General features: G+C 43.5%; 1 protein-coding gene across 3 annotated transcripts in view; it reads right to left on the reverse strand.

The window, feature by feature from the left end:
* The window catches only part of LOC144492825 (adapter SH3BGRL-like), a 119,924-nt gene that overhangs the window by 5,255 nt on the left and 97,785 nt on the right, over positions 1-16,884 (reverse strand). For all 3 annotated transcript variants that reach the window (XM_078211321.1, XM_078211319.1, XM_078211320.1), the window contains one exon: positions 12,707-12,787. In XM_078211321.1, the coding sequence (XP_078067447.1) occupies positions 12,707-12,787 (81 nt within the window). The remainder of the gene's footprint in view (positions 1-12,706; positions 12,788-16,884) is intronic.

A 16,884-nucleotide genomic window follows, 5' to 3' on the forward strand; every position in this document is an offset into this window, starting at 1 on the left:
ATACAACTACACCTGTGAGTGGCACTATTTCTGGATGCTGCTGGTTGAAATCATTGGGAGAGAGAAGACATGCCCATTATTCCGCAGTGTATTGTTTCCGTGGCAGTGCACTGACGTGCTGCACTGCTGATATTAAATATTTAATCCTTTTGGGGTGCTATAGCTGCACTACATTTAAAGGCCTTCACATTTTTAGATTTAATCAGCTTCTTTCCACTATACCCATTCATTCTTTTGAGAATGATGGAAAAGAAATAGTAGACAAATGTGTCTCCACGTGCAGTGACTGCAAACAGGCTATGTGTTCATTATATATTATGATTATATACAAACACTTGTATTCTTAATAGATTACGCTGATTAGTATTTTAAACACTGAAAGCCTAGCTTTCCCCAATAAAATGTTGCATTCTGAGATAACTATTTTGCTACACTAATCTTGATTGAGCTTTTTGTTTTTTGGCACAGACTCTGGGACAATAGATGAAACCTCTCAAAATCGTTTTTAACAAATCTCATGGGCTGGAATTCTTTGTCAGAGGACAAAGAGTCATCCAGACTCGAAACATTGCCTCTATCCTCTCTCTCCACAGATGCTGTCAGACCTGCTGGGATTTTCCAGCATTTTCGGTTTTTGTTTCAGATTCCAGCATCCTCAGTCTTGCTTTTAACTCTGATGAAAGCCAGTGATAGAATGAGTACAGTAAGTAGTCCACACTGAGGCTAAGGTAAGAGTGCTGTTACTGAGACATAACTGACTTTGTCATTGAATTAGAAATGGTTTGGCATGTCTAGATCTCTATTTACATATTCTGATAACTTTGGCTAAATCTTGGGAATATTGGCCCAGACCTTCCATTCCCCAGATCATTGCAGACTCAAGATGGTTGCCGAGACCCTGTGGAAGTTCTGATACACTGACCTCTGTGGAAATTGCCCGAGAAGTTTGAACTTCTGATGGTTGATTCTCGTGGGACCCTCCACAAATGTCTCTGATTCTGAGTTATACCACCTGACCAATCCATGACCCATCCCGACCACCTGATTACCCCTCCCAATCTGACCACCCTGACTCCCCTGAGACTACCTGCCAAAGAGACTTGATTGTCCCCCACCACCCAACTACCCATTGATCCAACCTAACTAGGCCCCAAGCTGACTACCCTTCCCGACCCCCCTTGAAGTGTTCACTTGACACCTTACCCACTGCCATACGACCTGCTTATCTCACTCACCTACCCACCCTACCAACTATTCATTAATAATCACACTGGACCGTCAAACTTACCATATGGTAACTCGTGCTGTAAAAGGGGGAAGTGTTCAGTCTTACCCCACTGTTGCTACTCTGCTGCAATGAATTGTAGTTTCCGCATTTCTGGAGAAGTTGGGCTTGGAAGACCGGGCCAACAAAGGGAAGCCATATGTCAGGGTACAGGAGAAGTCTGGTTGGTGCAGTAATCTGATGGTGGTTGTCGCTCGGTGGGACACCGAAGTTATTATTATTGTGGGAAAAATATTGCCCCTCCTTCCACTATCACTGGGTCAAAATCCTGGAACTGGCACCATACAAAATGCAGCAGATCAAGAAGGTGGCTCACCAGCACCTTCTCAAGGCCAGTTAAGGATGGGCAATAAATGCCCACATCCTGTAAACAAATAAATAAAACCTTTTCCAGATGCAATTGGAAATGGATTTGGTGTCTGAACGAGAGCACAGTTATAAAGTAAAGTTTATTTATTAGTCACAAGTAAGGCTTACATTAACACTGCAATGAAGTCACTGTGAAATTCCCCTAGTTGCCACATTCCGGCGCTTGTTCGGGTCAATGCACCTAACCAGCACGTCTTTCAGACTGTGGGAGGAAACCGGGGCACCCGGGGAAACCCACGCAGACACGGGGAGAACGTGCAAACTCTGCACAGTGACCCAAGCCAGAAATTGAACCCAGGTCCCTGGCGCTGTGAGGCAGCAGTGCTAACCACTGTGCCACCGTGCCGCCCATATAATAATTATCACTGACACAGTGATGTTTGCCGTTACATAAAAATAAACTTGTCTCTTCCTTTAGTGAAGTCAAGTAGATTTGCTGGAGCAGACAGGTGACTTTGCTTTAGTACTGCAGATACTTCAACACAAGCTGCATAGCCGAGAGGCCCCTTTCCATCACACTAAAATTAGTCCAAGGTCTCCAAGCATCGCATTCAGCTGTCAAACTTCTGATCATTTTTGATTTGCTCTTGCTCAACCAATGCACCCAAATGGCAGACAGGAATTGGTTCTATGTGAACAGTATGATTTTTTCTGACCATTGGGGGTGATGGAGGGGGGGGGGGGGGGGGGGGGGAGGGGAGACCTGTCCCCATTACTCAATATAACAACAGCCCCGCACAAGTAGCTGTTGTTATCTCAACAGGTTTAGCTAAAATAAGCAAATGGCCACTCCTAATCCAATAGGGGTCACTGAACAGGTGATCAGCAATAAAGCATAAAAATCCCTTGAACAATTTTGTGAACTCAAAGTGCAAGAAATAGGGCCAGATTTTGCTTCATAAATACCTTAGAGTACGAATGATCTGCTAAACCTTCACTGATTAAACTTGTACCAGCAGATAAGTTGATTTTGAGAGGACATTCAGGAAATTCTGAGAAGGGGACAGGGAAGAACATGGTTCAGAAGAACACACTGGGTGCCATCTTTCCATCCGGCTGCATTGGCCGAGTAACCGAGCAGGGTGGGAAATTTTAGCGGGAGGCTAAAAACGTCAGGCTAGTCGCAATCCTCCCAGGCCATTTTTATTGATGTAATCAGCCTCGCGCCCGAGAAGAGTGCGAGATTGATTTAAATATGTATTAGTTCATTTTAATATTATTAGTGAACCTGGGATGCAATATTCCGGGCTCACTTAGCTCTCCGACCTCACATGTGGAGGTCCTCACCAGTGAGAATCACAGATGGTCCCCACCAATGGGGACCAGACATGATGGCTCGCCGGTGGGACTGGAGGCCATTGAGGCCCTCCAGGTGGTCAGGGGCGGGGAGGGAGAGGGGGCAGTGCCTCCTGGGCAGTGCCAGCCTGGGACCCTGGCAGTGCCAGCCTGGCAGCCTGTCACTGTCCAGCAGGCACCCTGACACTGCCCTCTGGGCAACGGGCAGTGCCAAGGGGATGGGGCCTCATGAAGGGTGGAGCCAAATGGGGGCACAGCCAGACAGGGAGAGTGAAGGGGGGATCTCTGCATCGTGAGGTGGGGGCTGGTGGTGTGGTAGTCCACCCACTAACTAACCCACCATTGGCATCAAATCAACATGAGTGAGTGCTATATGCCAAGTGATGATCTTTTATTAAATTATGTCAGCAGGAAGTGAGAAAGTTTCTCTCCATCTGTGACGGTCACACATGGCAGGACTCCATTGATGTCCAGCAACTCATTCTCTACTGCAAGATGAATGGAGAGCCACGTTCATTCTCTGCCTCTCCCTCGTGTTCTGTTCTCCACTCCTCCCGCGAGGAGGGAAACAAGAGAGTTACGAGTGAGAGTAAAGGCATATATTGAATGGATTGGATAAAGAGCACTTTGAGGGTGACCACGAGGGAGAGACATGAGATTACATACAGACAAGATGGAATGTCATGGTGGACAGTTAGGAATGTGAGGAAGTGCATAGACAGAGAGGGGTGGCTATGGGGGGTTGATGTCCATATGATTGAGAAGGCAGAGTGAGGGAGATGGGGTAACACACGCATCAGGTTGGAGGTGACAGCTTTCCTGTTTTATTAAGGGTTGCCAACCTGCCGCAGCCCCCAGTAAATAGCCGGGAGTCTCCTAGAATCGGCATCAATTTCCTTTAAAGGGCGTCACCTTATCAAATTTCCATCGGGCGCAAGGGATCTGCAGTACCTGATTTAAAAATTAATTTAAAGAAAAGCAGTCTGTCGCCAGAGGTTTATAGCCTGAGGGGTGCCACTGCGCATCAAATCGTGGCTGGCTAGGAGTCTCTCTCACTCTTACTGCTAGCCATTGGTATGTTTGGAAGGATTTACAGGTTGATACGCAACCTGTCTGACCAGGTTATGAATGCACCTTCCTTGGCCATCAAATCCTGGAGTGGGACTCGAACCCAGAGCTTCTGGTTCAGAAGCTGGGACACTACCCACTGCACCTCAAAACCTGCTATGAGGTATTGGGTTACAGCAGATTAAATCCAACAACACTCAGTGGCTGATGTAACATCACAGAATTATATTGGATAAAGTTTGAAAAACTACAACGCAGGTGTAAAAATAGTTAGATTACAGTATATGTCATCCTGCAAGGAAGGATGCCCCCAAGCCCTCATCGATGAAACACCCAAAAAATGCACTGGCCTTTTAACCACGATTTGATATGGTATTATTTCTACACAGCACGAGTAGCAGGAACACAAGTGGAACATGAGGAACAGCTCAGTTGTGACTATGGCCATCCACATCAGACCCCTATATTGAACCCTTGCCTGGAGAGATCCATTCCTGCTGGCATCACAACCATTCACACCATGTCTGAAACCATTGGATGGATGTTAACCCTGACATCGAACTATAACCATAGGGTGGCACAGTGGTTAGCACTGCTGACTCACAGCGCCAGGGACCCCGGTTCGATTCCCAGCTTAGGTTACTGTCTGTGTGGAGTTTGCATGTTCTCCCCGTGTCTGCATGGGTTTCCTCCGAGTGCTCCGGTTTCCTCTCACAGTCCGAACGACATGCTGGTTAGGTGCACAGGCCAAGCTAAATTCTCCTTCAGTGTACCCGAACAGGCACCAGAATGTGGCGACCATGGGATTTTCACAGTAATTTCATTGCGGTGTTAATGTAAGCCTACTTGTGACACTAATAAATAAACTTAAAAATACCTGAATAAAATCTGAATAATATGGTAACAGGGAGTATTCATTACCTCATTATCAGGACTGAGATTTATCCTGTGTAAATGGTAAATTTCACAGGATCATCTCTGATCTTATCAATATAGCCTCAATAACAAACTAACATTCTGTTTGTTAAAATATAAAACCGTTTCTCAGCTTGAAGGATGTGGAGAGCTTTTACATTTGGCAACAGACAGAAATTCTAGCTGACTAATAATCTGCTTCAATGGAAATACCCCAATGTGGCCTCATGTTCTTCATATATTTCAATTCTCCGCTTGAGAACTAACCACAGGATTGAATTTTATTGTGTGGCAGCGTGGTGACCAAAATTTCTCAAATGAAGGCCAGCTTTACTCATTTGGCAGTTCGAAATCCCAATTAACAAACCTGCTAACCTGTTTCTGGGTGCTTTCACCGGCACACCAGGATTACATCACTGATTTACGTCACTTTATAAATCTTAGTCTCTCTGCTCCCTATCTCCAAATTCCCCCAAAACTACAACTTTCCAAGATCTCTGTTTTCGTCCCATTATGGCCGCCTGTACATTTCTGATACTCTTCGCTCCAACGTTGGTGCCCCGTGCTTTTAACTGTCAAGGGCCTAAGCTCTGGAATGCTTTCCCTTAACCACTCTGCCTCCTTATCTCTCCCTCTTCTTTTTCAATGCTCTCAAAACCTACTGTAGATCACGGTGTACAAGTCAACCTTTGCAAAATCCCTCAAAAGCAATTTCTACACCGAGTAAGAACTGTCAACTGCTCTTGTTGAAGTCATCATTTTGCACTGTGAAAAGGCATAACACTGTAATTCAAATTAAATCAACGTGTCACATTTTATTTAATGAAATCAGTCTGTAAGGATAGTTTCAACCCTAATGAACTGTCAAATTCATTATCATCCACATCTGACGTAGATTTCATCAAACTGATCTGAAATCACTTTGGTTATGGCATCATCTCGAAGATCCCACTTTGGGTCAGATTTGGCACTTTCTGTTTCAGAACTATCCATCCACAACACATCATCTTCCTCTCTAACCAGTGAATTGGATATTTCAGTTTTTGAATAATCTGATGACATATTGTACACTAATAGCATCCCACAATTTGATGAGGAAACCACACAACATACAAACATATTTGCCACTCTTTGCGAATCTTTTCTTCTCCATCAACCATCGACCTGTTTCATCGAGTGTGAATATGATCCTCAAATGGTTTGTCAATGCACATAGCCAAAGGCCGAACTATACATGTTAGACCGTCTGGTATTAATGCAATTTGGGTTTTGTTCCCTTTGCTGACACCTCTTAATCTCACCAGTTATATGGAATCTGAACAATTCCCACTCTACTAAACTGTGATCTTAACGTGGGCCACCAGAATGCCTATTCCTCACATTATTGATCTAAATCTTCACTCCATCCTCGTCTTGCTGGCATGGAAATGCCTGAAAACCCTTGCAGAGAACTTGGTTTTTGGCGTGGCTTTATGTTTGAAAATTACCATGGGCTTTAATTGTGTTCAGTTGGTCGTACAGAAGAGTGCTACTGTGAATTTCATTTTCTCATAGTCTGTGGTTTTCACCAGAACTGTTTTCAAAAACTTTCCCTCTCCACAGTTCAGTCGCTGGGCATTTAGAAATTCATGGATCTTTCAACAATGTTTTTTTAAAATCATTTACAGGATGTGAGTGTCGCTGGCTAGGCCAGCATTTACTGTCAATCCCTAATTACGTTTGAGAATGTGGTGGTGCGCTGCCTTCTTCAACTGCTGCAGTCCCTATGGTTTGGGTACACTAACATTGCTGTTAGGGAGGGAGTTCCAGGATTTTGACCCAGCAACAGTGAAGGAATGGCAATATATTTCCAAGTCAGGATAGTGAATGGCTTTGAGGAGAACTTGCAGATGATGGTGTTCCCATGTGTCTGCTGCCCTTGTCCTTCTAGATGGTACTGATTGTGGGTTTGGAAGATGCTGTCAAAGGAGCCCTGTGGTGCATCTTGTAGATGGTGTACACTGCTGTCACTGTTTGTCAGTGGTGGTGAGAGTGAATGTTTGTAGATGTGCTGCCAATCAAGCGGGCTGCTTTGTCCTGGATGGTGTCAAGCTTCTAGAATATGGGAGCTGCATGCATCCAGGCAAGTGGGGAGTATTCCATCACACTCCTGACTTGTGCCCTGTAGATGGTGGACAGGCTTTGGGGTGTCAAGAGGTGAGTTACTCACCACAGAATTCCCAGCCTTTGACCTGCTCTTGCAGCCACTGTGTTTTTGTGGTGAATCCAGTTGAATTTCTGGTCAATGGTAACCCCAAGGATGTTGACAGTGGGGGATTCAGTGATGGTAACTCCGTTGAATGTCAAGTGGAGATGGTTAGATTCACTCTTGTTGGAGATGGTCATTGCTTGGCATTTGTGTGGCGCGAATGTTATTTGCCAAATGTCAGCCCAAGCCTAGATATGATCCAGATCTTGCTGCATAAAGCAACGAGCTGTCGCTGTGAAATCTTTGCTGGGCTCAGGCTTTGCTTTGGTCTGTTCAGTGCACATGTACACATTGCATTTCTGGTGACAATGTAACCATTCTGACGATTTGAGGACCCATTCTGATGCACACTTCCCAAGATCTGGCCAATGGCTGCTCCTTGTTCTGAAGGTAAATTTGACCTCGAGTGTCTTCATTGAAGACCAAATCATTCTTCCATTCTCGCACCAACTTTTCACTAACACCAAATTCCCTCACTGCAGTCGTTATTTGACATGTTAACAAATATTATGACTTTTAGCTGAAACCAGCTTCGTACTTCACTCTATTTACAGGAGGACCCATTTCAGTTCATCGGTCACCACGTGCAGTCTTCTCTACATGGGCATATCTTAAACTTTTGCGCATCTCCTTGTCAATATCTACTTGATCCCATGTGCTGATTTATAAGGCGATACTTATTACCCCAAACACATAGCTCTGAGCTGAAAAATTAAGGCTAATTCCTGAAGCGAATATAGCTCTAAACGTGCAACCATTCGTTGAAAATTGGACACATATGCCGAGAATGCATTTTGGTACGGAAAATAAATCGGGTCACTTATATGTTATGGCGACTTATAGACTACAGACTACGGTAAATCACTGACCAGATGTTTGACCGTGCATCTATTGTTCAACGACCAAGCTCCTGGGAAGTGCTTTGGGACATTTGAAGTGCCTCAAGATGTTATATAAATGTAAATATAAATGTCATATGAAGAGAGATTGAACAGTTTAGGCCTACATTCTCTGGAATTTAGAAGAATGAGTGGGAGATCAAATTGAGATATACAAGATGATAAAAGGTATGGATAAAGTAGACGTGGAGCGGATGCTTCCTCTTGTGGGGCATTCTAGGGCGAGAGGTCATAGTCTTAGGATAAGGGGCAGCAACTACTTCTCCCAAAGGGTTGTGAATCTGCGGAATTCGCCACCCCAGAGTGCGGTGGATGCTGGGACAGTGAGCAAATTTGAGGAGTTAGACGGATTTATAATTGGCAATGAGTTGAAAGGTTATGGGGAGAAGGCAGGAAAATGGTAATGAGGAGCATATCAGCCATGATCGAATGGCGGAGTGGATTCAATGGGCCAAATGGCCTAATTCTGTTCCTATATCTTATGAACTTATGTAAGCTATTGTCCCAATTGCTGCTGAGTGTTGTGAGAAACCACATCCAGTGCTTAAGCCTCATCTTCGTACAAGTTTCAATGACATATAAAGCTGAGATTCTTTTAAGACTCGCTTATCTGACCAATATTTGCATTTTGCGAGCAGTGTGCCTTGTGGCAATTTTGTGGGTTTAATTTACAGTCCGGACTTTACAGTAAAGTAAACTTTATTTTTGGTTTAAAAAATTTCCTCCCTTCCACCTCACCTTTTCAACTTTGACCTCTGCTCTTGCCTCTTGAAAGACACACTTAGGCTTGGATTTTCACTAAGTTAGGATCAATCAGAAGTCCTTTAAAAATAGCGGGTGGGTCCCGATTCCAAGATTCTGGATTGCTTTCCTGGCTTTCTGATTTTTTGGGAGTGTCTTTCAAAGGGGTGGGCTGCTTCAGATTATGAGTCTGCACCCAACATTCCCCACCTGGCTGGCTCCAATGTGGGAATCTGCAATTTTCATGGAATGAGGCCGGCTTTACCAAGAGTCATGGATCACAGACAGCACCCAGAATCATTTTGTGAATCATAGTCTGCATAAGGGAACATTTGAAACGTAAAGTCAAAAGGTCCTCCTGATGTCCCCGATTCCAGGCTTTGCATCTAACCTCTATGGCCCCTCATGCACCCTCCATGCCAAGCTATGTCTCTCCATCCATAAAAACTTAAAAGTTATTCATTCATTACTTTCCAATTTGTTCAAAAAATCCTTACAAAGCAATAGAAGTGTCAATTATCCAGACCCTTTAAAATATCAATAACATAAACTGTAAGCACATGAAAGCCCTTAACTGTGTATAAAGAAACCTTGTGCTTTTGACAGCAGAGATCAGAAACCCAGCAACATCAGTCAAGCAATGTTTTCTCTTGTGTGTAGGTGTTTCAACAAGAGTAATCGATGCCTGGGCTCTCAGCCAAGCCTCATTATGTATCTTCATCTGGGAGCCTTTTTATATACATCTGATTGTTACTATAGAGTTTGGTGATCCTATACGGTGTACAATGGGTCAATGGACATAAAAGTGCCATAGCTTGGCAAGGGGGCATGAATGGTCATGGTGGTAGGGTGGAGAGCTGTAGCCAGTCGTAGGGGGCAAGAGGTGGCATGGTTAGGGCATAGGGGGTGTGTGGAGCATGAGGGGGTGAGGGATAGGGGCCTAACCTTTTTCATTACAACTAGGATGAAGTCCCACAGTACCAGACTGCCCCTTGTGGCTGTCTCCAAATTCTTACCTGGGTTTGTGTTGCAGTCTGCAGCCATCACCCACTACCAACAACCCACCACCACCAGACATTGAAAATCCTGACTTTGCGTGCACATTCTCCCAGGCGGGTATGTGAAGCTGGGAATTTTCCTGGCTCCCGCTGCCATCTGGGTGATGAAAATCCAGGAACAATCCCAATAGGGGTCAGTGGCCATGCAGTACTTCAGTGGTGTGACAATTCTATCATACACAGGCTCAAACTGTCACCACTGGCAGCTGCTCAACTGCATTAGGAATCACAGCACCATCCGACCCTATTCCCTGCCAACACATAATTGTTATTATACTGTTATTATTATTATCATGTTATTATGGTCTGGAATGCGCTGCCTGAAAGGTAATTGGGTCAGTGGTTGAAATATGGAGAAAGGGGGTGGGACCAATTGGATAGCTGAACCAAAGAATCTACACAGACACAATGGGCTGAATGGCCTCCTTCTGTCCTATAAGATTCTATGATGCATGAAAGACCACCACATCAAATGTACATAAATGTCTGTAATGTTAGCTATTACAGAGGCAAAATAGACACCCTCTTTAACAGCACATAATAAATGGGGGTGAAAATAGTCACACATCAAACACAACAGTAAGAGGAGAGCAGGAGTTGTGACCCATGTATTTGTATCATGAATTAGAGGATAAGCAAATTTATACAACACTGCAGAATAAACATTGCACTTTTCGCATTAATATAACAATGCTCAATGTGATTATGGAAAAGTCCCCTCCACTGTGGAAAACCTGAACCATCTAAAACAAATTAACGGCATGAGTCAAACAGCAGAATAGGGAAATTTGGGAAAGTGCGGCACGCACTGATTTTCCACGATGCCATTTCAATGTCCACCATTTAGCTTAGTCACAGGGCAGGATTTTCTAGCCACGCTCACCCTGAAACTGGAAAATCCCACCTGAGCTCAATGGGCCTTTCCATGGTCCGCCTCTCACCCGCTCCAATTCCCATGGCGGGCAGAACGGGAAAATTTTCCCCACAGTCATTTGATTTGTAAAGTCCATAAACACCTATCAACACTCTAAAGGGACAAAGCCCCCCTTAGCTTCAATGTATGTACATACTACACGGCTGTGTACAAGCTCGGAAACTCTTACATCTGGAAGAACATATAGGGTTTTTAAAAAACATGTTCTTGTGGTGCGGGTGTCGCTGGCTGGGCCAGTTTTTGCTGCCCACTCCTAACTGCCCTTGAGAAGGTGGTGAGTCGCCTTCTTGAACCGCTATAGACCATGTGGTTAGCTACACCCACAGTACACTAAGCAAGGCAGTTCTAGGAATTTTACCCAGCGACAGTGAAGGAACGGTGATAAAGCCTGAAGTCAGGATGGTGTGTGACTTAGAGGGGAACTTGCAGGTGGTAGTGTTCCCATGTCTCTGCTGCCCTTGGTCCTACTAGATGGTAGAGGTCACAGGTTTGGAAAGTGTTGTTGAAGAAGCCTTGGTGAGTTGCTGCAGTGCATCTTGTAAATGGCACACACTGCTGCCACTGTGTACCTGTAGTGGACGTAGTGAATGTTTGAGGTGGGGTGATGATCAAGCGGGCTTCTTTGTCCTGGATGATGCCAAACCTCAAGTGTTGTTGGAGCTTCAGACAAGTGGAGAGTATTCCGTCACACTCCTGACTTCTGCCTTGTAGATAGTGGACAGGCTTTGGGGAATCAGGAGGGGAGTAATTCACTGCAGAATTCCAAGCCTTTAACCTGCTCTTGTAGCCACAGGGTTTATGCGGCGGTTCCAGTTAAATCTCTGGCTCATGGTAACCCCCAGAACGTTGATGGTGACATGTTCAGTGACGGTAATCCTACTGAATTGCAGGTTGAGTCCGTAATTAAGAAAGCAAATGTAATGTTGTCATTTATCTCAAGAGGCTTGGAATACAAAAGCAGGGATGTACTTCTGAGGCTTTATAAAGCACTGGTTAGGCCCCATTTGGAGTACTGTGAGCAATTTTGGGCCCCACACCTCAGGAAGGACATACTGGCACTGGAGCGGGTCCAGCGGAGATTCACACGGATGATCCCAGGAATGGTAGGCCTGACATACGATGAACGTCTGAGGATCGTGGGATTATATTCATTGGAGTTTAGGAGGTTGAGGGGAGATCTAATAGAAACTTACAAGATAATGAATGGCTTAGATAGGATGGACGTAGGGAAGTTGTTTCCATTAGCAGGGGAGACTAGGACGCGGGGGCACAGCCTTAGAATAAAAGGGAGTCACTTTAGAACAGAGATGAGGAGAAATTTCTTCAGCCAGAGAGTGGTAGGTCTGTGGAATTCATTGCCACAGAGGGCTGTGGAGGCCGAGACATTCAGCGTCTTCAAGACAGAAATTGATAAATTCTTGATTTCTCGAGGAATTAAGGGCTATGGGGAGAGAGCGGGTAAATGGAGTTGAAATCAACCATGATTGAATGGTGGAGTGGACTCGATGGGCCGAATGGCCTTCCGCTCCTATGTCTTATGGTCTTATGGTCTTATGAACATCAAGGAACAGAAAATCTTTCTCAGAGATATATAAAAGAGGCCAATTTCAAAACACATGACTAGAAATATTGTGAGTGATGTTGGTGTGTGTTTATATCTATTCATATTAAATTCCTCTCTGTGATCATGGATTAATATTTCTGCTAAAATAAAAGGAGAAGCAAAATTTGATATGGGAAATATTAGAGTGCTTGTATGAAAACATGGCTGAAGATGATTTCTACACCGTTCAATTGGGACCCACGGACAATCCTTCAAATCAATTTTTTAAAATCTGGTTTATTCATTTCAATCAGAGTTAATGGATAGTCTCAGCTTATTCTAAATCTGACCTTTGATCCAGGTGGAGGTGTCAGGCCTAGAAATGCATACACGGCATTATTCTCTCTGGCATCAAAAAACGCTTCAAAGTTCTAGAAAGAGAGAAAATAGAATCATAGAATCACAGAATGATACAGCACACACGGAGGCCATTTGGCCAATTGTGTCTGTACTGACTGTTTAAAAGAGCTATCCAAATGGCCCCATGGACCTTAAATATTTCCCCTTCAAATATTTATGCAATTCCCTTCTGAAATTTCCAATTAAACCTTCTTCCATCACCCTTTGAGGCAATGCATTTGAGATCATAACAGTTCACTGCAACAAACGTAACCAATTAATTTGCATCCAGGACCTTGGGTTACCAACACTTCTTAAGGGAGTGCAACTAGCTCTTGTTTTCTCTACTACTTTTCAATAAATGCATTTCTCAATAATATCTGGAAGAACGAACTGGTTTGCAAATTGTCATGCAAGATCTAAATGGATGTGTCAAGTATATACTAAACTATAAATGAACACACAGGATCTTATATCTTTCAATAAAATCACCTCTCATTCTTCTAAACGCCAATGGAATCAACCTTTCTTCATAAGGCATGTCTTCATGCCAGGAATCAGTCCAATGAACCATCTTTAAACTGCTTCTATGTTTCTATGTTTCTATTAGGTAGGCCTAAAAGGTAGGGATATGTTCGGCACAACTTGTGGGGCCGAAGGGCCTGTTTTGTGCTGTAGTTTTTCTATGTTTCTAATGCAATTATATCCTTTCTAAAGTCAGGATGCCAAAACTATCCAGAATATCCCGGGAGTGTTTCAACAGTTCTAAAATTCCCAGGAGTGTACAATTGTTCTAGGAAAATTCCTGATAGTGGACCAATAGTTGTTCCCCCTTTCTTTTGGGGAGCTGCCCCTTTTAATTTGTCCTCAAGTTAATTTGAGTTCGTTTATTTGGTTGGTGTTGAAAGAGATACCAATAGTTCCAGATGTTTTGTTTGCACTTCAGTCCCACGCTCCTGATCTACGGGCACCTGGTGCGGAGAGGGGCGGGTCGGGATGCCGACCTCCTCGTGAACCTGCTCCTGGGCCTGGCGAGACGCGCCATCAATAGGTCCAGGCAGCGGGCGATCGACGGAGCCGTCCATCCCGACTGTCTGCCCCTCTACCGCGGCTACATTCGCGGCCAGGTGTCTCTGGAGAGGGAGCATGCGGTGTCCACGGGCGCGGTTGACGCCTTCCGCGACCGCTGGGCGCCGCAGGGGCTGGGGTGTATTATCGACCCCGATAATCACCTTTTGGTTTGACGTTTTAAGTTTCCTTTCGACTTTGATTTTGGTTCGGGCTGTTCCCCCCTTCCTTTTGGGGAGCCGCCCCTTTTACTTTGTCCCTAAGTTAATTTGAGTTCGTTTACTTGATTGGTGCCGAAAGAGCTACCAATAGTTCCAGAATAATTTCCAGTGGGGTGTCAATGGTTCCAGGGAACTTTCAGGAGTGTGTCAATGGTTCCAGTGAATCCTTGTGAATATATCATGTGTTCTATAAAATCCTGGGTATTGATTGCATGCTAATTGTGCTTAATTGATTGCAGTGATGGGCAATTGGGGATTCACTTGTGCTCATATACATAGGAACAAAGTGGGTGTATGGTTTGGAAGTACTTTTTTTGCTATGTATCTCTATGAAGAGAAAGCTTAGAAATGTGTAAAGATTGGCTCTAGTTTTATCCTTAACTACATGGCTTTCCGGAATTTAACATTGTTGCCTAAAGGTGAAGGTTGGAAACAAATAACTTTGAGACATAAAACTAAAACCCTATTGGCCACTGTGGAAAATGGTAGAAAGCAAGTGTAAATTTTCAGGGTACGATTACTCTTTGATGATTTCAGTTTTGGAGTCTGAATCATATGACCAGTGGATGAGTGTGAACATGGGTTATGCTTTTACCAATAGGAAACAAGGTAAACTACTTTGTGATGTGCATCTCCATCAGTTGCCTCGTAAGGAAGGTTTGGATATTTAGTTAGGGTTCTTAGATAAAATCTACATGAAAAAAGATCTATTAAATGTCTATGAGGCATGGTCAGAATCTGATAGATTTTTACCATCCCGCCTGCCACAGAAATCGTAGCAGGTGAGGGGCAGACAATGGGAAGGTTCATTGACCTCGGCAGGATTTTACAGTTTCAGGACGAGTGAGGCTGTAAAATCCCACCCATTTTGTCAAGTTGTTATTTCATGCACATTAATATATATATAGTACAAAAGATGGATTAAATTTAATTGAGGGCTATCTGGATTGGTACTAGCATTTAAATTGCTGCATTGTGCCAATCTGTCTCATTTGGGAAGGCAACTGGTATTAACTGATGTTTAGTTCTCAGTGAAGGAGACGCTGTTTGATCAGGTGTGTGCTGCATTAAGAAAGTCCTGGGGAAACAGTCATTTTCTTCAGCTTTTGTGGAACAAATGTGACACGAAGAATAGAAGATTCAATGATTGGCAGAGGTCGAAATAGTCCAGATGCAAGATGAAGGCAACAATCCAACAGAAGAGTTAAGTACAGACAGAAAGAGGATGAAAGTACTTTTAGTACATTTGATCATCACAACAGAACAAAATTAGAACCAGAATAATGGGCAAATAAATCTCAGGAACAACTAATAGGTATGAAGCAAAGTATCATTATGCCCAAAGTGGGCAGACAAGGTCCTTTAAATGATACACGAGGAAGATGAAAATAATGCTGAATCCAAACAAATTCTAATGGTCACAAAGAAATTTAGTCTTTGATGAACATGTTTAGTTGTGGGCCCCTTTAACTGTGCAGTACTAGATGATGCTTGCACTTCAACAGTATGTGGAGCAGATTGGCTAAAATTTTATCTTGATTCATTGATTGATGAGGATCAATGCAAGATTGAAGAATATAAAAGTACTATTTGCTGGAGGTTTTGTGATGATAGTATATTGAGATGACTAAAGGGGGTTATATTTCTATCAAAAATAGCTAAAATAAGTCATTTTATAAATATTGACAATCTATAGTGAGATACCTTTGCTGTTGCTGAGTAAACCTATGAAAAAGGCTCAGCTAAAACTTGACATGGAGCATGTTGGAAAGTAATGACGTCTCTGAAGTTAAATGTGTGGATGTAAATTATCAACTGTCTGACTTGTTAAACAAAACTAAATGCATAGACAGAGAAATTATTTAGGATCCTGAAGTGGGGATGTTTTGCAATGAAGTGCTTGAAGAATATGGAGGCCTTTGATTTAATTTGTTTTAGAAGTTTGATAGCACATAAAAACTCTATTGTTTACTTAAATAGAGTTAATTGTATATTACTTGTGTCCAATTGAATGCAGGGGGTGGGTATTAACAGGAGGATTCACTTTAACTCTAACACAGACTTAACCTGTGGCTGTTAGGTTAGGAGTTCACGTCTATAAATAAGAAAAAACTCAAAGTATAGCAAGATTGGTTCCAGGTCTATCCTTCATCACCTGGCTTCCTGGAATGTAAAGCAGGGCCAAGATTGTAAGCCCCTCATGCCCAGTGGGATATTACGGTTCCGCCAAGTAAGCGGCAATTTAATTGGCCCACCAGGGGGGGACATCCTGGCCTAGGAATGTACCAATAGTTCCAGGTGACTCCACACAAAATTTGGAAACTTCTTGTCAACAGAAAAAAACCATCCACACAAACGTACAATGAGTTTCAAAGCATCGTAAACTCTGCGTTGCTCAGTTGAATTGTTTTTGATAAAATGTTTACCGCTGGTCTGATGAATTCTCACACATTGGGTCGGATTCTCTGACCTCACCCGGAGCTGAGATTCTCCGGTCCCGCTGCAGTGAACAGAGATTTGGCCGAGCCCCAAATTCTCCGTTCTTGCTGGCAGCAGCTGTGCGGCGTGAACGCCAGAGAATCCCGGCCGTTGTCTCTGACCTTCAAATTTGACCATCGGTGTTTCATTTCAAACATTCTGTCTTAGGTAAAGATTTATTTTAGATTAAGTTTTATTTTTAAGAATATCAGTCCTCATTGCATACCCCCACTGAAGATTGTGCAAATGTATTCACATTGCCCCTGCTTTTTAACTAATGTATTGCATCAAATATGCACAAATAGATCAAACAACGTTGCATGATAAACAATGAAGCTTGCCAGGGTTAAAATCACAAACCA

Source organism: Mustelus asterias, chromosome 4, assembly GCF_964213995.1.
Source record: "Mustelus asterias chromosome 4, sMusAst1.hap1.1, whole genome shotgun sequence".
Classification (NCBI taxonomy): domain Eukaryota; kingdom Metazoa; phylum Chordata; class Chondrichthyes; order Carcharhiniformes; family Triakidae; genus Mustelus; species Mustelus asterias.